Source organism: Esox lucius, chromosome 1, assembly GCF_011004845.1.
Source record: "Esox lucius isolate fEsoLuc1 chromosome 1, fEsoLuc1.pri, whole genome shotgun sequence".
NCBI lineage: Eukaryota > Metazoa > Chordata > Actinopteri > Esociformes > Esocidae > Esox > Esox lucius.
In genome coordinates, this window is record NC_047569.1 from 39,485,221 (window position 1) to 39,510,368 (window position 25,148).

At 43.9% G+C, this 25,148-nt stretch overlaps 1 protein-coding gene across 6 annotated transcripts in view; it reads left to right on the forward strand.

Annotated features, from left to right (window-relative positions):
- Positions 1-1,242: 1,242 nt before the first annotated feature.
- bcl9l (bcl9 like) overlaps positions 1,243-25,148 on the forward strand; it is a 38,056-nt gene continuing 14,150 nt past the window's right edge. For 2 of the 6 annotated variants that reach the window (XM_010901283.4, XM_010901287.4), the window contains exons 1-3: positions 1,243-1,605; positions 13,445-13,527; positions 14,196-14,586. In XM_010901283.4, the coding sequence (XP_010899585.3) occupies positions 14,304-14,586 (283 nt within the window). In that variant the 5' untranslated portion in view covers positions 1,243-1,605; positions 13,445-13,527; positions 14,196-14,303. Of the gene's footprint in view, positions 1,606-5,812; positions 5,916-6,365; positions 6,397-6,434; positions 8,121-13,444; positions 13,528-14,195; positions 14,587-25,148 lie in introns of those variants that run through there. The other 4 variants (XM_010901285.4, XM_010901284.4, XM_010901288.4 and 1 more) reach the window with 4 other exon arrangements.

Below are 25,148 nucleotides of genomic sequence, written 5' to 3' on the forward strand. Positions count from 1 at the left end.
TCTCCAACCAAATTAAATCACCCTTCTTTCTCTTTTGCCTCTCCCATGTTGGCTGGACCCTCAGGAAGTGTAACTCAACATGAGAACTATGGAAAAGACAAAAGGGCTAATATTTTATTGAAATATATGTTGTACTATTTCTCACACTAAAATGTTATTTCACTGGTATTGTTCTTACAGAGCTTTAAAATAAACATGATCTTTTACAGACTAACCACTATTTCCTCTGGTTTCATCGTGGTATGTAGATTTTAATTGCTTTATTGATGGACTTTCACAGGAGAATTTCACTGGACATTTAATTTGCACACACCCTCTTTTTCACAAAAACTGTTCAAAAGTCTGATCAATATTGCAATGATTCAAGACACGTTAAAGAGATCTTTGTGTACTTTTGTTCAAGAACCTCTCTGGTCAGCAGGAAGGCAAATCCATGAAGAATCTTTCACGTTTTAACCCCTATTTAAAATTCAGTGTATTTGAAGAGAAGCATATTTTTTTTTACTTGACTGATCTTTGATTGTTTAACCACTTGTTTGAAATGACTGTAAGTAGCCCTGGACACTCATTATTTAAATGCTAATGAAAATGTCAATTACTTGCAAGTTTGTTGAAAATAATTTTCTTAAAATAAAAAAAACACAGTCATCACAATCTCTTCAAGAAATGATACCAGACTGTTTTCCTCTTGAAAGTATATCGGTATGTATTTCACACCACCAATTGTCCCGTATGTACTTATTTCTATAGGGTTAGGGTTACCATGCTAGGCTATACCACAAGAGGGAGTCCTCTGTCCTAACCTGATAAATCATTGAGGATGTTATCGATAACACCAACCACTCGGGATAAGTTCACCTGGATATATCAATCAGTGGCTTATAATTAGGTGAGATGGTGAATGCTCCTGCAGCAGGTCACAAAGATCTCTCAAGTACTGAAAATCTGCACAATTAACAACACACAAGATTTTCATGTACAATATCAATAACAACCTTTAAACAAAAACAGAAACTTACATCAAAACGTGTAGTAATAAAATAACACTTCAATATATGGGTGAGTAAATATTAATGTACTTATAAGGTTATTACTAATCTATATGACATAGAAAATTACGTTTTTCCCAACTTCAAAAACTTACAATAAGAATAAAAAAAAAACTGATTTCAAGGTGTGTTTGAGCGTGTCAACCAGAGTGTGACTCCTTGGGCGATCAGCTTACAGATGCGATGCCTTTGAGTGGCCACATCAGTAACAGCCAGCCAGCCAGTCACTAGCTAGTGTTTGTGTGTGTGTTAATGCTATGGACTCAAATACAACTACGTCCTGCCCTTCCACGGCTCCTACAGGGGAGTCATAATCGACCGTTTGCTCGGGGGGAATGCATCCTCCGTTTTGAAATCTTAACCCAAAACTGTAAACGTCGTATTGTTTATTACCACTGCCGACCCGACCGACGTGAAATTGCACCAGCCCGAGTACGGTTGTATAACCCAGGAGGACCTTCCGCAGTGCTAAAGGAGCAAGCGGTGGCGGCCACTTCGGGGAATGTCTGCTGGCCGTCACTTCTGATCGGCCTCTTCAGATACCAGTGAAAATGAGGTAAGAAAACGACAGCTCCACTTGAACGATTTCATGACCGCATGGGACCACCGGCAATTAGCAGTCATTTCGGCAAATCTGTTAGAGATCGACATTGTATCTTTCAACCAATAACGCGCAAACCAATGAATGTAGCTAGTTGCGAACCCATTCCAACAAATGGTTTCGTGTGCAGATGTGTTGTGTTTTCATCCAGACTCACGGCAACGTCAGCTTGGTAAAGCTAACCTGCTAGCCAGCCCACAACACGCAGTGGCTGTGTTAGCATTCTAGTAGTTGACATAAGGCCCGTGTCCATGTGACCGTATTTGCATAATATATTTATGTCACTAACAGTATATACACATCATTTTTTGTTTAGCATTTTTGTACGTATTCGGGTTTACTACTAAATGAACGTTAGCTAGCTCCGTTCATAGACCGATGTTCCTATAGCTAGCTAGATAAGCTATTAAGTTAGCATTTATTAGCTAGCTAACCTACATGCCTTGGGCCGTCAAATCGAGTCGCTGGACACTGGCACGTGAATATTTTGGCGAGTTGGTTTGCCTGTGATTCTCAGTCAACTCGATTAACTAAAAAGTGTTACTTATTTGCCAAAAAATATATAGTTAACAAATGCACATCTGGTAAAATGTATTTCCACAACGAACTTGCATTCACCAACGTGACTATCCTTGTGGAAAGTAGTTAGCAGGCTAGGCAGCTTTCCGTCTGCGATTGTTTTTAGCTATACAGCTAACTAGTTGCTAACTCCAACTTGGCCAGCTTAATGACTACAAAAAAGTGTTCTTAGCCATGTCTTCCTGGCTACATATAACTTCTGTAACAGTGTAGTCGACTTGGTGAATATGGAGTGTATCACCACGCATAGCTTGCAAGATAATCTGTATTACTGACTGTATGTGACTCGAAGTGTTATTTCAGCCTAAAGTAGTGCTTTTCAAACGGTGGTCCGCGGACGGTGGTCCGGGATGAATACAAATGTTTCTTTTTAAATCCCAATACATTTAATAGTTCTTTCCTTATTTCTTTTATTGTTGACTCTAAATCTGAAATCAGTATATACTATGTAAATGGTGGTCTTTTAGCACTTTTGACTGTGATTTGGTGATCCTTGGACCAGAAAATGTTGGGCAACATATCGCTTGTTGATCTGTGTGAGGGTTTTAGGTTTCATCAGGCTGCTCTAAATCTTTTAAAAAAGAAAGCCGGTTGGTTTCCCACCCCTTGATTTTAATTACTTGTTTTACTCTCTTGTATCCCCCTGCAGCAGACATGGTGAACAATTTGTTTGTAACATTTTGTCAGAAATGCAATACATATCACCTTGGTTAGGTCGCCTGACTAGTGTCCAAAAGGTCCCTGATTCTAATCTCCGAAGGTGAAAGCTATGCTGTTCTGTACCTGAGCAAGACCGTTAAACCATTTTGCTACTCCTACCTTGTAACATTCCTGTGTCATATGGACCGCTAGACTGTCTGAGGGTAATGTCCTACATATCCTATGGACCACTAGACTGTCTGAGGGTAATGTCCTACAGATCCTTTAGACTGCTAGACTGTCTGAGGGTAATGTCCTTAAGGTCTTATAGACCACTGGACTGTCTGAGGGTAATGTCCGACAGAACCTAAAGACCTCTGGACAGTCTGCACTGTGGATGATGTTGTAGGGTCTATTGACCACTGGACAGATGTCCTAGAGAGCATATAGATCACTAGTCAGTCTGCCGTAAGGGTGACTTCTTAGAGTCTATAGACCACTGGACAGTCTGTTTGGTGAGTGTGAGTTCCTAAAGAGCCTATATATAGCCTAGACCCTGGGACAGTTTGCAACTTGATCCGAATTGTGTTTGAGAACTGTAGAGCCAGCAGCCCCACACTGACTGGCTGTATTCCTCGCTGGCTGACTGCTTCCTCCCGTGTTCACGCTCAACACCGCATGCTCAAACTTTTAGTGGCTCATTTCAGTTTTGAGTTTCAGCCGGGTTGCTGTCACTGTGTGGAGCTGCCCTGCACTGGGATAAATAGCCCAAATTGGTGCAATTTTAAAGATAAACGGAACAACCATTTTATAGCATTAATATGCACCCAAACCATTTTATAAGTCCATAAATTACTACTTCGATGCATTTGTGTCCATCAACGATCTGCGGTGTTATTACACTATAACTTGACCTTTCTGTTTTCCTGTCATAATGGATGGTATGAATACATGCCTGTGGTTGGTGCTTGGTGGTGTCAGATCTCGTTGGCAGGCATCAGGCTGTGTTCATAACCAGTGTGCTGGACTAAGTAGTCTTCTAGAAGATCTCAATCTAAGTAATCAGTCCATCAAAAGAATGGCACTTTTAAAGCCCTGTTTTTACATCTGTGGTTGTCACAGTGCTAATACAGTCCCCCGGCCTCAACCTCAAAGAGCCAGCGCTGCACAAAAGCGCAAGTAGCTTGAAATAGCTTCCCAAACGGAAGGAACCTAGAGAGGACCCATGTTTAGACGGCAGCTGAACGTGTCCACTACTCTCAAACATGCCCTGGCTCTCAAACGTCTACTCGGAGGTCCCCAGACGTCTCACCGTTTCATCGTAGCCCCGCTCAACAGATTTCTCCAGTCAAGGACTCAAAGGGCTTAAATGTTTTTTCTCTGTCGTTCTTAAAAATTCCATCCATACTAGCACTGTTCAAAAAATAATAATATTATCACACACTCCGCCAAGAGCATGCCAAACCAACAGGCGCTGATATAACCCTAACCTTAAAGTCATGTTGGCCAATCAGAAGCCTGGAAAAAAAGTTATTAGCAGTTTTGGTAGGCTAGCAACAATGGTGTGAGTGTTCGGTGTAGCAGTGACCTCCATAGCACATTCTGACACCCCTGTTCCACAATATAGTGGGAGAGTACATTTATGTGTAAACATGTAAAAAGTCCTGTTAACAAGATTAAAACCGGCACTATTTTGGCTACATCCAACATCGCACAAAATTGCCTGATGAAAAACAAAGGAGATAATGGCACACACTTTGACGTCAAACAAAGGAGATAATGGCACACACTTTGACGTCAAACAAAGGAGATAATGGCACATACTTTGACGTTACAAGCTTTAAACTCAGTTTTCCCTGTCTACATGTCAACACTGAAAACTGAGTTTGTGAATATCTTCACCCTGGAAGGAGTTTTTTAAGAGGTCAAATATCAGTGACCTAACATGCTGTTTGCGTGTGGACGAAAGTCCAAAACGCATAGACAAACCTCCGTTTAAAAAAAATTGCTGTGTTTGTGTGGGCTAGGCCTTAGTGATTTGTTGATTAGTTAATTGAGTCAGGGTTGCTATCTTTCTTGCTAAACTGTTGAAATGCATAGAAAGTCTGGAGGACCACAAGGAGAGGTTTGAGATGCATTGATGTAGTGAATAGTTTGTCAGAAAACTCATTGATATTCCAAGGTGAGAGGAAGATTGCTTGTAGCCTGCCCAGCTCTAGTCTGTGTCAGATGTTATTGAGAATGAAAGATGATTTGAATACAGACACCTCATCCTCCCTCCCTTAGTTACAAGCACAGGCACATTTGGGTTGTGTCCCAATATATCACACCCTTTTCTCCAAATGGGCACTTGTTCACTTCACAGATCGGAAAGGAAACAGTGGGTGCTTTTAGATAGGTTGTAAATTCCCTTTGGCCCAGCTTGTTCAGTCCAATGCATTTCCATTTGTTGGATTTAGTGAACCAGGTTATATCTCTATGATCCAGGACTGAGTCCTAGGATTCACACTCAGTGTTTCACCAGGGATGTTGTGTACTTTTCTGTCCTACTTTTCTCTGGTGTAGGCTAGTCCTTCAGGAGTAAGTTAAAACTTGTATGATAAACATGAGAAATCTGATGAAATCTTCTGTTGTTAATTTACTTGTGTGGCTGTTGGCCAAATAGCCCTGCACTTCTGTTTTCATCCGATTTGAAATTGAGCTATTTTCAGCCAAATGTTTGGCATGAATTTATTTCAAGAAAAAAAAAACTACTTGCATGCCCAACTCAAATATAACAAAACAGGAAAGATTTTTATGTTAGTACAGAATGCAGCTGAAATAAAAATGGATCTTTCTAAACGCTATGACCGCATGGCACCGTCCAGGAGGTACTAGCCGTTATGGAGTCTCTCTGGTGGTGTTCCTCTAACTGTTGCTGACAAGGTGCTCCTTATCTGCTCAGGTGATCTGAAACTGTCGCTGGGATGAGTTACAAGCAGCCCTGCCAAGGTGAAGCTATTAAAGAATAATGTGATACTGAGAAGGTTTCCGCTGGCACGAGCAAGGTAAGAGGGGAGGGGAGATGGTCCCAGCAGCACGAGGCAGAATGGAGGGAGGAGAGGGAGAAGAGGGAAGGGGAGGTGATCCCACCTGCATGAGGCAGAATGGAGGGGGAGAGGGAAGGGGAGGTGATCCCACCTGCATGAGGCAGAATGGTGGGGGAGAGGGAAGGGGAGGGGAGGTGATCCCACCTGCATGAGGCAGAATGGAGGGGGAGAGGGAAGGGGAGGTGATCCCACCTGCATGAGGCAGAATGGAGGGAGGAGAGGGAGAAGAGGGAAGGTGATCCCACCTGCACGAGGCAGAATGGACGGAGGTGAGAGGAGGAAGGAGAGGGGAGGTGAGACACCACTGTACAGATCTGAGAACAGACTTGGAGGCAGAGAAGTGAAAGAGGCACAATACCTTTGAGCACACAGCCTGTTGAAATCGGTTGAAATGCTTTTTTTTTTCAGAAACCTTGGCAAGAGAATTACAGATTATCAGGTAATTGAGATTTCTGGAAAACATGGTTGACTGAGGTTTTTTTCCATGTTCTATAGTCTGTAACCTAAATACAAGATTTTGATCCACATCATTCTACACCACGGTTCTGATCCACATCACCTTACCATGGTTCTGATCCACATCATTCTACACCATGGTTCTGATCCACATCATTCTACACCATGGTTCTGATCCACATCATTCTACACCATGGTTCTGATCCACATCACCTTACCATAGTTCTGATCCACATCATTATACACCACGGTTCTGATCCACATCACTATACACCATGGTTCTGATCCACATCGTTCTACACCATGGTTCTGATCCACATCATTCTACACCATGGTTCTGATCCACAACATTCTACACCATGGTTTTGCTCATTCATTTATTTGTATTTAACTTTTTACATTTTAGTCATTTTAACAGATCTGAATTGTTTAATTACGACCACCCAAGAAAGAAAATTCTAATTTTGCTCCCATTAATTGATTTTTGCTGAGGCATCAAGACTTGTTGTCTGAAGCGTCTTGCCAACCGTTCTGCTTCATATCATGCTGCTCGTTTTAGCCAGGTTGTACCTACCAGCACCTATCCACCTGGTGGAGAATGAACGATCCACCAGCCAGCGACTACGATTGAAATTGTGGGTGAAACCGACATCAACGTTCCGCTGCTGACATTTTAGCTTCCCCCACTGACAGACTGTCATTCGGCGCCAATCTGTGGCCCTCTGAAATACCTGACGCCAGCTGTACAGTCAACTTGCGGTGTGCTATTAACTCTGTTGTGGAGACGTCTGAGCTACCAGAAGTCACTATGGTGCAATTATGCCCGGGAAACTGGTACCGACTCCAGTCCCAGACCGGGCTGAGCCAACCTGCTGGCTGCAGTGGCAGAGGTCCGAGAGCCCCTCTCTACATTCTTCAACATAGGCACATGTGCTCCTTGTGTGAAAAGGTCAGCCCTGCCCCTAGTCCAGTTGGGAGTGACGGTTAAGTTGCTGCCACTGACATTCTTCATTACCACGATTTGGTGCATGGTCACATGGGTAGACCACTTTGAGAATAAAATAGAAACACAGGGGTAGGGCTGTGTGACTGGTCGAATTATCATTGAATTTGCAATATAAAAATCAGCAATTTCGGGCTCCCAAAGAACAAGGTGAATGGGACCCGAGCCACCTGAGCTGAGGTGTAGGCGTTGTCTATCCGTCATTAATTTCTCTAGCGGTTGGCCCATGGGATCTCCGCTACGCCAGTGGCGGGCACCCCGACTTGGCCCTGCTTGCTATCCATAGCACCCGAAATCTGTCTTACAAGATGCATGAGGGAAGGAGGAACTTTAATAGGGACTGGGTTCAGGAACACAGGTGAGGGTGATAACAGCATACAGGCGTTCCTACTCCAAATGAGGGTCTCACGGCAGGACGTTACACTCTGGATTTCTATGGCCCATTTTGCACACCTTTACTTACCCTTTACAAAACGGATACATCTAAAATAACAAAACATGACACAAATAGTTTGCTATATAATTTCTATACATATATAGATTTTTTGTTGTTGTTGTGATCTTTAATTTTTTACGTAAACATGGACCCATGGTGTCAGCGTGATCAGATGTCGCCCCTAGATGCTATGAATTCCGGATGCCTGGAGATACCTGCAGAATATTGCCATATTGGATGGATCAGGCATGCAGAGATTATTTGCCAGGTATATTGCAAGAGAGTCCTTAAGGTGTGAAGTGGATGAGAACTTGTGGCCAAATGTAGAAGATAGGGTTGACTAGTAGTGCTTTATATCTGTGTTGATTCAGTGGATATCCTTAAAATGTGTATAATGTACACTGTTTTTTTATTTATTACTTTACTAGAATTACTGTAGTTTCATTTTGTGTATTTTTGTCATTGCACATTGAAGTATTTCTGTTTCATTCCTGTACCTGACACCACAGCTTTTAAATGATGGTCACCTTTTTCCCTCCTATGGTCCACCATCGGCCTGCCTGTGGCTACTTGTGTGTGCATCTAAATGCCGTTACTCACTAGTGTGATCTAGGAGGTGTATCTGAATGCCGTGAATCACTAGGTGTGATCTAGGAGGTGTATCTGAATGCCGTGACTCACTAGGTGTGATCTAGGAGGTGTATCTGAATGCCGTGACTCACTAGGTGTGATCTAGGAGGTGTATCTGAATGCCGTGACTCACTAGGTGTGATCTAGGAGGTGTATCTGAATGCCGTGACTCACTAGGTGTGATCTAGGAGGTGTATCTGAATGCCGTGACTCACTAGGTGTGATCTAGGAGGTGTATCTGAATGCCGTGACTCACTAGGTGTGATCTAGGAGGTGTATCTGAATGCCGTGACTCACTAGGTGTGATCTAGGAGGTGTATCTGAATGCCGTGACTCACTAGGTGTGATCTAGGAGGTGTATCTGAATGCCGTGACTCACTAGGTGTGATCTAGGAGGTGTATCTGAATGCCGTGACTCACTAGGTGTGATCTAGGAGGTGTATTTGAATGCCGTGACTCACTAGTGTGATCTAGGAGATGTATCTGACTCACTAGGTGTGATCTAGGAGGTGTATCTGAATAGGCTTCAGTTTATGTTTCAATGTCATAATTGTTATTTTTATTGTGTCAGGTAGTGTCTTCCTGGTTACCTTTGATCCTGGTGATAATTGATCAAAGGTAATTCGGTACTAGATAGTCTGAGGGATTCTTAGAGGACTTAACTGGGTACACCGTTTCATGGAGATGTCCAAGAGGACCCTGTAAGCTTCAGCAGACTTATACTGGCATGGAGACGGACCTCTTAGCATCTTTAACCATTTGCGATTTGCATGTTGTCCGCTGAGGATACAATTTGAAAGGGAGAAAATAAATCGGTAATATTAATATATCTAAACTTAAATATTTAACATAAGCTAATACAAAAAAAAAAGCTAATTCCTGTCTTCTAAAATCATTCCTCATTAAGTTACAGCTACTCAAATCACACCCATTCCATCTCTATGACATGGATACACACAGACCCATTCCATCTCTATGACATGGATACACACAGACCCATTCCATCTCTATGACATGGATACACACAGACCCATTCCATCTCTATGACATGAATACACACAGACCCATTCCATCTCTATGACATGGATACACACAGACCCATTCCATCTCTATGACATGGATACACACAGACCCATTCCATCTCTATGACATGGATACACACAGACCCATTCCATCTCTATGACATGGATACACACAGACCCATTCCATCTCTATGACATGGATACACACTGACCCATTCCATCTCTATGACATGGATACACACAGACCCATTCCATCTCTATGACATGGATACACACAGACCCATTCCATCTCTATGACATGGATACACACAGACCCATTCCATCTCTATGACATGGATACACACAGACCCATTCCATCTCTATGACATGGATACACACTGACCCATTCCATCTCTATGACATGGATACACCCACCCATTCCATCTCTATGACATGGATACACACAGACCCATTCCATCTCTATGACATGAATACACACAGACCCATTCCATCTCTATGACATGGATACACACTGACCCATTCCATCTCTATGACATGGATACACCCACCCATTCCATCTCTATGACATGGATACACACAGACCCATTCCATCTCTATGACATGGATACACACACCCACTGTACTGTTCAATTCAACTTTAACATAGCCTGGTGGCTTAAATCGGAACTGTACTTTTCAGCAACTTTTTTTACATAGCCTGGTGACTTAACTATGTAACATACCACGGTTACAGTTGTAGGGACCAATTTTTCCAGTTTTACATTCTTTGTGTCAGGTCCGGGATTTCTCTTACACGGACAGACAAACTGACAGATGTGCGTGTGCGTGTGTGTGTGTGTGTGACAGACACTGGGAGCCTGGCCTGTATGCCCCCCCCCCCCCCCCCCCTGCGTTTACATTTCCAGTGGCGCCATGCTCCAATGCTGTCTAAGGCCGCCAGTTGTCATAAAGGCTGGACTGTGTAGGTCTGCTACTGCGTCATGAACATTCTGCTCCATTCATCCCAATTAAACACACTTAGGACCCAGTGTTTCTCCGCTGGCTGGGCTGCACAAAGCTGCACTGTACCCTGCGACTCCCCGGCTGTGTCCGAAACGACTCCCCGGCTGTGTCCGAAACGACTCCCCGGCTGTGTCCGAAACGACTCCCCGGCTGTGTCCGAAACGACTCCCCGGCTGTGTCCGAAACGACTCCCCGGCTGTGTCCGAAACGACTCCCCGGCTGTGTCCGAAACGACTCCCCGGCTGTGTCCGAAACGACTCCCCGGCTGTGTCCGAAACGACTCCCCGGCTGTGTCCGAAACGACTCCCCGGCTGTGTCCGAAACGACTCCCCGGCTGTGTGCTTCGGAGACCCTGTAGGCCCCGGCGGCTAGCGGAGACCCTGTAGGGCCCGGCGGCTAACTGAGACCCTGTAGGGCCCGGCGGCTAACTGAGACCCTGTAGGGCCCGGCGGCTAGCGGAGACCCTGTAGGGCCCGGAGGCTAGCGGAGACCCTGTAGGGCCCGGCGGCTAACTGACACCCTGTAGGGCCCGGCGGCTAACTGACACCCTGTAGGGCCCGGAGGCTAGCGGAGACCCTGTAGGGCCCGGCGGCTAACTGACACCCTGTAGGGCCCGGCGGCTAACTGACACCCTGTAGGGCCCGGCGGCTAACTGACACCCTGTAGGGCCCGGCGGCTAACTGACACCCTGTAGGGCCCGGAGGCTAGCGGAGACCCTGTAGGCCCCGGAGGCTAGCTGAGTATAGCGCCCTGTCTAGTGGATCTACTGATACATGAGGTCTCACATTATATAATGGTGGCTGGAGATCGGCCCCTGGTGTGGACAAAGGTACAACTCAGTCTGTCTGTCTACTGTATATGTCTCTGTGCTTTGCTCGTCCTGTCGGTCTCTCCCTCCCCGATCTGTCTCTGTTCCCATTAGAGTCATGATAGCCTAAATATATCCTCTATATATATATATCCTCTCTGCTCTGACTGCTCTAAAAATACTGAGTAGCACTGTGCGACTGACCGACTGTGGGACCCCCCCCCCCACACACACACACACACTCTCTCTCTTTCTCTCTACACACTCTTTTCCCTATGTTTTCAAATTCACATACACTATCTCAGATGCCACTGGCCTGGTTTGGAGTGAGTTTGGGTGGGTAATGCCTTTTGCCGTGAAGATCTGTCGTTTCAGAAGACTCTGTCCCAAGACGGTAACTATGGTAACGAACATCCGATATCTGTATCATTGCTGGAGGGCAGCATGTTTCCATTGCTGGGATTGGGTGTGTTGTTTGTTTGTGCTGGTGGGGACTTAGACTGGCCTCCAAATGCAAAGCAGATGGCACCGGGGCCCCACCCACTCTGCCCATTACCCTGGGCCCCACCCCCTCTGCCCATTACCCTGGGCCCCACCCCCTCTGCCCATTACCCTGGGCCCCACCCCCTCTGCCCTTTACCCTGGGCCCCACCCCCTCTGCCCATTACCCTGGGCCCCACCCCCTCTGCCCTTTACCCTGGGCCCTACCCCCTCTGTCCATTAACCTGGGCCCTATCCCCTCTGCCCTTTGCCCTGGGCCCTACCCCATCTGCCCTTTGCCCTGGGCCCTACCCCATCTGCCCTTTGCCCTGGGCCCCACCCCCTCTGCCCTTTGCCCTGGGCCCCACCCCCTCTGCCCTGGGCCCTACCCCATCTGCCCTTTGCCCTGGGCCCCACCCCCTCTGCCCATTACCCTGGGCCCCACCCCCTCTGCCCATTACCCTGGGCCCCACCCCCTCTGCCCATTACCCTGGGCCCCACCCCCTCTGCCCATTACCCTGGGCCCCACCCCCTCTGCCCATTAACCTGGGCCCCACCCCCTCTGCCCATTACCCTGGGCCCCACCCCCTCTGCCCATTACCCTGGGCCCTACCCCCCTGCATCTTGTCAACAGTCATGCAGACACACAGGTACTCTAGCACCAATTAGTGATGTGGTGAAATACCAAAAGACACACCACAGCACTAATCAGTACGGCGGAGGGATATTAACAGACACATCACAGCACTAATAAGTGCGGCGGAGGGATATGAACAGACAGGTGTCCATGTGAGGAGGCCAACATGTTGTAGTCATGGACTTGACTTCTGAAGGGTTTTTGTGTGAAAATGTGTAGTATGTGTGTGTCCTGCTTTAGGACCATCCCTCCTTCCATTCAGAACAGGGAAACTGTATGTGACTGGATCAGCAGAGGTCACTGTGCCGCTGGTAGGTGTGTGCAGTAGAACCTGCAGGAGCAAGTCACAATATTGATGTTTGACTGTGAATGAGTGTGTGTTGTCTAGGATCACAACAAGGTTTTTTCACTCTGGGAGGGGGAGACTGGAAGTTGTCAACCATGACGGGGAGGTCTCTGAGTGAATAGGCCTTCCCCTGGAGGAAGAGCAGCTCGATCTTGTGGATGTTGAGCTTGAGGTGGTGGGACATCCAAGCAGAGGGACTTGTGTACACTGTGTATTTCTTTCATCAAATAATAAAGATTAAGTAAAAGATTGTTGCTGTAGCTAGTTGGTTAACTGTGTGGATCCTAATTAACTAAAGCTCCAAGGTAGGCTAGTTGGTAAGGAGTCTGTTCATGCTTCCTAAAACATAAAATCATCTTACAACAGTAGTTAGAGAGAGAACTGAAGGTACTTTGCATTTATTATTATAGGCTATTTTTATCATTACTGTAGTTTGTGGCTTGCTCAGGGTAGGCTGGATAGACAGGTGTTCGTTTACATTATCTAAAGCCAGGAACAGCGCAATGTTGTGATTGGCTAAAATCAATAGATGACAACTGCTTCTCCTAGCCACCAGTAGAATGATAAAGTCTCTCCCACTAAGGCTCGTTTGGTGGGTTACCTGCAGTTTCGTAGTCTCTCTATGCAATATAGGAGTTTAAAATTCAAATTCTCTCTCTCTCTCCAGGTTTTCCTGTGGTCAATAAAGAGTCCAGGAGACGGATCTAGCAGAAGGAACATGCCCCAGTGTGTGAGCTGAGACACTGACAGGTATGACTATTTTCATTTTAATAGAAACTAGATTTTTCTTACTTGTATTGATTATCCATTTCCAGTTAATATTTGGTAGGAATCAGTGGGATATGTTTCATGGTAATCTTTGTTTTCAAGCTTTATTTTTCATAATGCAAGGGAAGGGTCAACACCATTACAGAGCTTTAGTTTGTAAGGTAAAGTTGTGCTTCAAAGACATGTACTGACCACTGCTATATGTCATCCTGTCTATGTGGTTGTTGTGATCGAATCTTCTAAAGATTTCCAATTTGCTTTAGGGCTTGGGATTTCTCTTTTCACATGGAAGCTAGTTTCTTAAGGCAATTTTGTTTAGTTTTTGCAGTGGAAGTTTTTTAAGCAAAGTTCAGTTTAGGTCCTTTGTTTAGGTGGCTAGCAGATTATTTGCCCTGATGGCCTCAGGAGTCAGAAAGACATCTAGGAATCTTTGGGTTATCCAGGAATTTACTGCTCAGATTTGGATAGTCCTTGGCTGGGGTCGGAGTAAAAGGCAAGTTGTGATTTGACATGTCCTAAGATGGTGGTCCGATGGGCCAGGGTCATTGACCTGGATCTTTGACCTCGGGCTGTTTCAGTTTGAAGGGAGTGGCAGGGTTGTTCTCTGAGTCCCGTAGTTGATGGAGAACTGTTTCTCCTGTTATCATCAGCTGCCTAGGTAAGCAGTGGGACTTTTCCAGTTGGACAGACAGACGGACGGACACCACAAGCGTCTGTACCTCTGCCCCAGACCCCCACCTCCCTCGCCAGCCAATCAAATGCACCCTGACAATAAGCTAACCAATCATGGCAAGCAAGTGAGCAGCGACAGCCAATCTCAGCTCCCGAATGTGACCCAGGGGGCCAATAAGGGTCTGGGGGCGGGTAACCATGGGCTCAAAGCAAATCAAATCTCTCCTGGCAACCCCGGTCTCAAGGCAGTCAACCAATCAGTGAGCGGCATTGGGGGGATGATGAAGACGAAGAGAGAGCGGAGTGTGTCCATGGAGTCTGGCGAGCAGCAAGACACATTAACCTCTTTACTGGAGACTGGAGCCAAAGGTAGAAACACACACACACACACACACACACACACACACACACACACACACACACACTGACTTATTCTAACCCTAAAGTTAACCTCAATATCCTAACTTTTATGCCTAAACTTAACCCTAATTGTATTCCCAATTCTAAACCTAAATGTAAAAACGAACCCTAAACTTTACCCCAAGCCTAATAAATTGCTTGGTACATGAGGAATATTCAAAGGTCCTTTCCCACAATGTGCTCATTTCAATGATAGAAAACTCAAACTGGTCCTCACTTTGATAGTAATTATAGTACACACACACAGTCATTCAAACACAGCGACACACACTCTCCCACACACGCGCACACACACACTCTGTCACACAAGTACACATGCTTCTGAGTGTGGGTGGTGCAGGCAGCTGATCTGGTATAGCTGGTGCAAATCGGTCCAGATTGGAGGCAGAGGAAGTTTAACCGACATACCAGCAGTGGAATTTACACCCTGGCCTTGACGTGTGTGTGTGTGTGTCTGTGTGTCTGTGTGTAGTTGGTGTGTGTACTTCACCGCTGTGAGTTCTTGTGTGTGCTCTTCGTTCTAGCACTGACTTGGCCGATGATTTACTTAATTGTGTACTTTCTGTTGCTGGGCTGTGCTCTTCCCATCTGGCTATCTGTAGATAAAGCCCTGACTGTAAGTCACTGCGGAGACTTTCTGATAAATGACCGACGTTTACGGGTGTTTGATGTGTAAAAAAAAAGTGAGGTTTTTGTTTGAATATCAGGGATACAAAATTTAAAAAACATAGCGATATGTTGCTAAGTCTGACTGTTTGACAAATGTGCAGGGCATTCTGAGCCCATCAGTTAATTTCCATTTTGTTACGGTACAGCCTTATTCAATTTTGTTTATAAACAATCTACATACAACACCCCATGATAACCAAGATAAGAAACCTAAAATATCATTTATGTAAGTATTCAGACCCTTTGCTATGACACGATCGAAACTGAGCACAGGTGCATCCTGTTTCCATTGATTATCCGTGAGATTTTTCTACAACTAAATTGGAGTCCATCTGTGGTGAACTCAAATGATTGGACATGATTTGGAATGGCACACACCTGTCTATATAAGGTCGTAAAGTTTCAGAACTGAAACCAAGCCATCACATGGAAGGAGTTGTCCACAGAGCTCCAAGACAGGATTGTGTCGAGGCCCAGATCTGAGGAAGGTACCAAATAAGTTCTCCAGCATTGAATGTCCCCAAGAACACATCAGCCTCCATCATACAGTAAGGAAAATAAATATATTATCCCCTGCTAATTTTCTAGGTTTGCCCACTGACAAAAAAATTATCCATCTATCATTTTAATGGTTTGTTTATTCGATCAGTGAGAGACAGAATAACAACCAAAAAATCCAGAAAAACACATGTCAAAAATGTTATAAATTGATTTGCATTTTAATGAGTGAAATAATTATTTGACCCCTCTGCAAAACATGACTTAGTACTTGGTGACAAAACCCTTGTTGTCAATCACAAAGGTCAGATGTTTCTTGTAGTTGGCCACCAGGTCTGCACACATCTCAGGAGGGATTTTGTCCCACTCCTCTTTGCAGATCTTTTCCAAGTCATTAAGGTTTCAAGGCTGACGTTTGGCAACTCGAACCTTCAGCTCCCTCCACAGATTTTCTTTGGGATTAAGGTCTGGAGACTGGCTAGGCCACTCCAGGACTTTAATGTGTTTCTTCTTGAGCCATTCGGTTGTTGCCTTAGCCGTGTGTTTTGGGTCATTGTCATGCTGGAATATCCATCCATGACCCATTTTCAATGCCCTGACTGAGGGAAGGAGGTTCTCACCCAAGATTTGACAGTACATGGCCCCATCCATTGTCCCTTTGATGAGGTGAAGTTGTCCTGCCCCTTTAGCAGAAAAACACCCCCTCAGCATAATGTTTCCACCTCCATGTTTGACGGTGGGGATGGTGTTCTTGGGGTCATAGACAGCATTCCTCCTCCTCCAAACACAGCAAGTTGAGTTGATGCCAAAGATGTCTCATATGACCACAACACTTTCAACCAGTTTTCTACTGAATCATTCAGATGTTCATTGGCAAACTTCAGACGGGCCTGTACATGTGCATCTTGAGCAAGGGGACTTTGCGGGCGCTGCAGGATTTCAGTCCTTCATGGTGTAGTGTGTTACCAATTGTTTTCTTGGTGACTATGGTCCCAGCTGCCTTGAGGTCATTGACAAGATCCTCCCGTGTAGTTCTGGGTTGATTCCACACCGTTCTCATGGTCATGATCCACAAAGTGATATCTTGCATGGAGCCCCAGACCGAGGGAGATTGACAGTTCATTTGTGTTTCTTCCATTTGCGAATAATCGCACCAACTGTTGTCACCTTCTCACCAATCTGCTTGGCGATGGTCATGTAGCCCATTCCAGCCTTGTCTGGGTCTACAATCTTGTCCCTGACAAGTCCCTTGGACAGCTCTTTGGTCTTGGCCATGGTGGAGAGTTTAGAATCTGATTGATTGCTTCTAGGAACAGGTATCCTTTATACAGGTAACAAGCTGAGATTAGGAGCACTCCCTTTAAGAGTGTGCTCCTAATCTCAGCACGTTACCTGTATAAAAGACACCTGGGAGACAGAAATCTTTCTGATTGAGAGGGGATGAAATACTTATTTCACTCATTAAAATGCAAATCAATGTATAACATTTTTGACATTAGTTTTTCTGGATTTTTTATTGTTATTCTGTCTCTCACTGTTCAAAGAAACTCACCATTAAAATTATAGACCGATCATTTCTTTGTCGGTGGGCAAACCTACAAAATGCAGGGGATCATATATTTTTTTCCCTCACTGTACTTGAATAGCAGATGTTTGGAACCAGGAAAACTCTACCTAGAGCTGGCCGACCAGCCAAACTGAGCAATCATGGGAGTCAAGGAGGTGTCCAATAATCCAGTGGTCACTCTGACAAGAGCTCAAGAGTTCCTGTGTGGAGAGGGTAGAACCTTCCAGAAGGACAACCATCTCTGCAACAATCCACCAATCAGGCCGTTTATGCGAGTGGCCAGTGGAACCAGGCACCTCATCACCTTACCAATTCTGTGGGGATGTTTTTCACCCGCACTGATAGATGGAGGGAAAGATCAACAGAGCTTGAACCCTATTGAACATCTCTGGAGAGATCTGAAAGATTTTTGTTCAGCGAAGTTTCCCATCCAGCCTGACAAAGCTTGAGAAGTTCTGCTGAGAATAGATGAAACTACCCGAATAGATGAAACTACCCCAAGTACCTAAAATCACTTTCACCATTATTTGTCATTCCTCAACATAATATTCCCCTCATATGACATTCATTAAAATGAGGTGTAATCTTTGATGGAAAGTGTCTGAATGTAAATAGGATTTACTTTAATTTGGACAAAACTTTTTTTTCAGTCCAATGTGGTAGTGGGTCATATTGAGATCCCCTGCCCCATTGTGATTACTCTATTTTCCCAAGGACAAAAAACTCCACAAAAGAATAGAAGCAGTCTGATTAATACTGACAATAAAGGTGAAAATCATTATTGTGCACTTAGTGCTCCTGCTAACAACAATACCAAAATATTAGGGTTTAACAATTGAGTTCTTCTCTACATCTTTTGTAGAGAAGAATTCACTGTGGATGTACAGAATCATCTAGAACATCAGTGCATACTGTAGCGTTAATGTTTCCTTTCACTGGAACCGATTGGCCTAAGCAGCATCATGAAGAAAAGACCCAGTCCATTATTACATCTCCACCAAACTTTGACTGTGAGTGTTCCAATGGCGGACCGGTGGTTCACACGCTACGCGCTTCAGCCCTTGACGGAGCCGTTCCTGGGAACGTGTCCCACCCATTCACAGCGGAGGCGTTGTTGCTCCCAGACCTTTCCACTTCACTATAACTTACTGTTGACCTGGGCAGCTCTAGCAGGGTAAATCTGGTGATGACCGCGCCATGTTGAACTTCAGTACAGGCCAGTCCGCTGACGCTGTTTGTCTGTAGAGATTTCATGGCTGTGTGCTGGGTTGTACTCACCTGTCGGCAATGGGTGTGTCTGAAGTACCCAAATCCACAAGTCCACAGATTTTTGGCCATGTAGAGTGGATCATGGTGGATGGGAATGGAGGACAACATACAGTGGGGAGAACAAGTATTTGATACACTGCCAATGTTGCAGGTTTTCCCACTTACAAACATGTAGAAGTCTGTCATTTTTATCATAGGAACTTTTAACTGTGACGGAATCTAAAAAAAAAATCCAGAAAATCACATTGTATGATTTTTAAGTAATTAATAAGCATTTTATTGCATGACATAAGTATTTGGTACATCAGAAAAGGAGAACTTAATATTTGGTACAGAAACTTTTGTTTGAAATTACAGAGATCATACGTTTCCTGTAGTTCTTGACCAGGTTTGCACACACTGTAGCAGGGATTTTGGCCCTCTCCATACAGACCTTCTTCAGATCCTTCAGGTTTCGGGGCTGTCACTGGGCAATACGGACTTTCAGCTACCTCCAAAGATTTTTCTATTGGGTTCAGGTCTGGAGACTGGCTAGGCGACTCCAGGACCTTGAGATGCTTCTCACGGAGCCACTCCTTAGTTGCCCTGGCTGTGTGTTTCGGGTCGTTGTCATGCTGGAAGTCCCAGCCACGACACATCTTCAATGCTCTTACTGAGGGAAGGAGGTTGTTGGCCAAGATCTCGCGATGCATGGCCCCATCCATCCTCTCCTCAATACGGTGCAGTCGTCCTGTCCCCTTTGCAGAAAAGCATCCCCAAAGAATGATGTTTCCACCTCCATGCTTCATGGTTGGGATGGTGTTCTTGGGGTTGTACTCATCCTTCTTCCTCGGCGAGTGGAGTTTAGACCAAAAAGCTCTATTTTTGTCTCATCAGACCACATGACCTTCTCCCATTCCTCCTCTGGATCATCCAGATGGTCATTGGCAAACTTCAGATGGGCCTGGAAATGCGCTGGCTTGAGCAGAGGGACCTTGCGAGCGCTGCAGGATTTTAATCCATGACGACGTAGTGTGTTACTAATGGTTTTCTTTGAGACTGTGGTCCCAGCTCTCTTAAGGTCATTGACCAGGTCCTGCCGTGTAGTTCTGGGCTGATCCCTCATCTTCCTCATGATCATTGACGCTCCAGGAGGTGAGATCTTGCATGGAGCCCCAGACCGAGGGAGATTGACCGTCATCTTGAACTTCTTCCATTTTCTAATAATCTCACCAAGCTGCTTGCCTATTGTCCTGTAGCCCATCCCAGCCTTGTGCATGTCTACAATTGTATCCCTGATGTCCTTACACAGCTCTCTGGTCTTGGCCATTGTGGAGAGGTTGGAGTGTGTTTGATTGAGTGTGTGGACAGGTGTCTTTTATACAGGTAACGAGTTCAAACAGGTGCAGTTAATACAGGTAATGAGTGGAGAACAGGAGGGCTTCTTAAAGAAAAACAAACAGGTCTGTGAGAGCCGGAATTCTTACTGGTTGGTAGGTGATCAAATAATTATGTAATGCAATAAAATGCAAATTAATTATAAAAAAATCATACAATGTGATTTTCTGGATTTTTGTTGTAGATTCCGTCTCTCAGAGTTGAATTGTACCTTTGATAAAAATCACAGACCTCTACATGCTTTGTAAGTAGGAAACACTGCTGATTTTGCAGGTTATCAAATACTTGTTCTCCCCATTATAAATGACTGTCCTGACTGAACTAGGCCGTGTGTGCGTGTGCGTGTGCGCGTGCGCGTGCGCGTGCGCGTGTGTATTTCAGTAAACTTATCTGGCCTGTAATCTCCTGTAGTTCTGCAGAGAAACCGGTTGAGAAATGTCTCCGGGACTTGTTCCTGTCTTAGTTTTACATGTGTTTGTGCCGAGGTGGGGCAGAGTGACAGTTTTTGCACCAAATCGAATTAATGAGTCATTTGGGCTTCCTGTCTCACGCACGCAGGTGCACACAGACAAACATGCAGATATACACACAGACACACACCCCGACAAAGACACACAGACAAACACACAGAAACACAACAACGTCTCTTGACAAACTGGGGGCGTGGTTACATGAGGGACAGTGAGAAGGGAGAGATTTGGTGAAAACCTGTTCTTTCCGCCCCTCATTTATTCCATACCTTTCGATCTCTATTTACCTTTCTTTCCCTTCTCCCAATTCAATTCACAAGGTGCTTTATTGGCATCAATGGGTGGTTTCCAGTATTGCCAGAAAACTTGTTTAGGCAGTAGGTGTGATTATAATTTTCTGTCTTTTGTAATGCCTGGTGTTTTCAGCTGAGAGGTCGGGTATTTGCAGCCTAAGAAAATGCACATTCTATCCTCATCTGATGGTTGTAGAAATATGTCAATTCTGTCTTTAAATTTCAGGAAATAAATATGTATTTGAATCATATTTAGAGCACCGAAGTAACAAGTGTTTTTATTTCCAACTTTTCCTGACCCACAGTGTTTTTCTGTCCGACCGTCCATGTTTTGTCTTTTAAATGCCACCCTGTCTCACTCTGTACATTGTTAGCTTTTTTCTATTTTAAATTATTTAATCTTGACAAGTTGTTATGCTCACTTGATATTTCTATTCAGAATTTGGTGACGTTGACATTTTTGATAAGATTGGTTTTCATGTTGCCAATAGTATGTGTATATTTTATTTGAATTGAGATGTTGATGTTGTTATTGATGGTCTAGATCAGGGATGTCAAACCAGTTCCACGGAAGGCCAAGTGTCTGCAGGCTTTTCCTATAAATTGGTTCCCAGATCAGACCTAAACAACCAGACGAGGGTAGAAACTAACCAATTAGTGACCTAATTAATCAAACGTGTACAAGGTGAGAATGAAAACCTGCAGACACCCGGACCTCCACAGAACCAGTTTGACACCTGTGGTTGAATGTGGCTGTGGTTTCTAACGGGTCAATGTCTGTGTTTCTGTGTTTCAATACAAATGCCATGTCATGATGATGTTTTACAAAATGTGTTATGGTACGTAGACAGTACCTGTCAGATGTTTGGACACACCTACTCATTCAAGGGTATTTCTTTAGTTTTACTATTTTCTACAATATAAAATAGGATTGAATACTTGAGAACCATGAACACTTACTGTACAGCATGTAGCAGCCAAATTGTTTTTAAACAGATATAAAAGTAAATGTCACATTGTAGCCTAGATTCTTCAGAGTAGCCATCTATTGCCTTCATGACAGCTTTGCACACTCTTTATATTCTCTCCACCTGCTTCACCTGAAATGCATTTTACCTAACGGGTGTGCCTTGTTAAAGGTTAATTTGTGGAATTTATATCCTTAATGTGTTCAAGCCAATCAGTTGTGTTGTGACGACAGGGTGGGTGTACAGAAGACGATCAATAAGAACGTACTGTAGTAGTCCATATTATGGCAAGAACAGCAGAAGTAAGCAAAGAGAAATGACAGTCCATCATTACTTTCAGACATGAAAGTCAATCCAGAACATTTCAAGAACTTGAATGTCTGTTCAAGTGCAGTCGGCAAAACAACATCAAGTCACAGGAAAGGAGGACCCAGAGTTACCTCTGCTGGAGAGGATATGTTCATTTAAGTCACCAGCCTCAGAATTCGTCAGTTAACTGTACCTCAGATTTCAGCCCAAATAAATGCTTGACAGTGATCAAGTAACAGACACATCTGAACATTAACTGGTCAGAGGACTGTGTGAATCAAGCCTTTATGGTCAAACTTCTTCAAAAACACCACTGCAAAGACACCGATGATAAGAATCGATATACGCCATCAGGTCTGGTTTGCGCTTAGTGGGACCATCATTTATTTTTCAGCAGGACAATGAGACAAAACCCTCCTCCTGGTGTAAGGGCTGTTTGACCAAGAAGTGATGGTGCCACATCAGATGACCTGGCCTCCACAATTACCTGACCTCAACCCAATGGAGATAGTTGTGGAATACTTGGACCGAAGGAAGTGCGACGAGTGAAGGAGAAGCAGCCGACAAGTGCTCAGCATATGTGGGAACTCCTTCAAGACTCTCGGAAAAGCAAAAGTGTGTGTGAAGCTGTCATCAAGGCAAGGGGTAGCTACTTAGAAGAATCTAAAATATAAATGTATCTTGATTTGTTTAACACTTTGTTTGGTTACTACATGATTCCATATGTATTATTTCATTGTTTTGATGTATTCACTTTTATTCTACAATGTACAAAGTTAAAATGAAGAAATACCTTTGAGTGAGTAGGGGTGTCCCCATATGGACAATATATATATTTTTGCAATGCAAAATGTACACTCATCTAAAGGATTATTAGGAACGCCTGTTCAATTTCTCATTAATGCAATTATCTAATCAACCAATCACATGGCAGTTGCTTCAATGCATTTAGGGGTGTGGTCCTGGTCAAAACAATCTCCTGAACTCCAAACTGAATGTCAGAATGGGAAAGAAAGGTGATTTAAGCAATTTGTAGCGTGGCATGGTTGTTGGTGCCAGACGGGCCGGTCTGAGTATTTCACAATCTGCTCAGTTACTGGGATTTTCACGCACAACCATTTCTAGGGTTTACAAAGAATGGTGTGAAAAGGGAAAAACATCCAGTATGCGGCAGTCCTGTGTGCGAAGATGCCTTGTTGATGCTAGAGGTCAGAGGAGAATGGGCCGACTGATTCAAGCTGATAGAAGAGCAACTTTGACTGAAATAACCACTCGTTACAACCGAGGTATGCAGCAAAGCATTTGTGAAGCCACAACACGCACAACCTTGAGGCGGATGGGCTACAACAGCAGAAGACCCCACCGGGTACCACTCATCTCCACTACAAATAGGAAAAAGAGGCTACAATTTGTACAAGCCCACCAAAATTGGACAGTTGAAGACTGGAAGAATGTTGCCTGGTCTAATGAGTCTCGATTTCTGTTGAGACATTCAGATGGTAGAGTCTGAATTTGGCATAAACAGAATGAGAACATGGATCCATCATGCCTTGTTACCACTGTGCAGGCTGGTGGTGGTGGTGGTGTAATGGTGTGGGGGATGTTTTCTTGGCACACTTTAGGCCCCTTAGTGCCAATTGGGCATCGTTTAAATGCCACGGCCTACCTGAGCATTGTTTCTGACCATGTCCATCCCTTTATGACCATCATGTACCCATCCTCTGATGGCTACTTCCAGCAGGATAATGCACCATGTCACAAAGCTCGAATCATTTCAAATTGGTTTCTTGAACATGACAATGAGTTCACTGTACTGAAATGGCCCCCACAGTCACCAGATCTCAACCCAATAGAGCATATTTGGGATGTGGTGGAACGGGAGCTTCGTGCCCTGGATGTGCATCCCACAATTCTCCATCAACTGCAAGATGCTATCCTATCAATATGGGCCAGCATTTCTAAAGAATGCTTTCAGCACCTTGTTGAACAATGCCATGTTCAATTAAGGCAGTTCTGAAGGCGAAAGGGGGTCAAACACAGTATTAGTATGGTGTTCTTAATAATCCTTTAGGTGAGGGTATGATGAATATATGTCGAATACATTTAACTTAATTCAAAATACATTTCAGGTATCAAAATGTATTTCACCTTTTATTCTGAAATGTATTTAAAAATGTATACATACATTTATCTTTATTCAAAATACATTTCAGCTTTTGTTCTGAAATGTATTTGAAAATGTAAAAATACATTTCAGTTTTGTCCAAATTTATTTCACCGTCAACAATGCTCTCATTACAATTGTAATGTATTATAGAAAATACATTAAAACATGTATTTTGAAGCCCATATTAAAATGCATTTTTCAGGTCCTGTGAAAGTAAAACGATGAAATGTAATTACCAATGTTTTCATTATATCACATTTAGGTGTTGAAACACATTTTATAGATGTCCATTACCAAAATACATTTCATCTTAGTCACAAATACAGTCTAATGTACTAAGGTAATTATTACCACTATTACTTGGTAATACCACTACTTGCTCCTCCTATCAACCTAATCCTGTCATAAGTTTGCAGGTTTGAAACACCACCTTGCTGATTGTCTGATATATTTAAAGATGCATTTTAAAAATGCATAAACATTTTTTTTAACAAATATATTCAAGCGGCCAATTTGAAACATTTTGATATATATATATATATATATATATCAAATGTATTGAAAAATATATTTATAATAAGTTTATTTTCCGTATGGGCCCAAAGTTTTGGCTGGTAATGTAAATTTCATTATTATTATTATTAAATAATATTTGTACAAAATGTGTGGTGTAATGTTCTGGATAGGGTTTTGTCCTAAGATCATTTAAATTGTCAAGGGTGCTCCAAGTTTCTCTGTCATATAAAAGAATACGACAAATGACCCAGTCATCATTTAAGTCAAAGGATTGGAAAGATCTCATCATGTCATCTTCATCCGCTTATCCGGTATCGGGTCGCGGGGACAGCAGCTCCAGCAGGGGACCCCAAACTTCCCTGGAAAGATGAACCAGTCAAATCAGTTCAGATGTAATTGGAGGGTTAT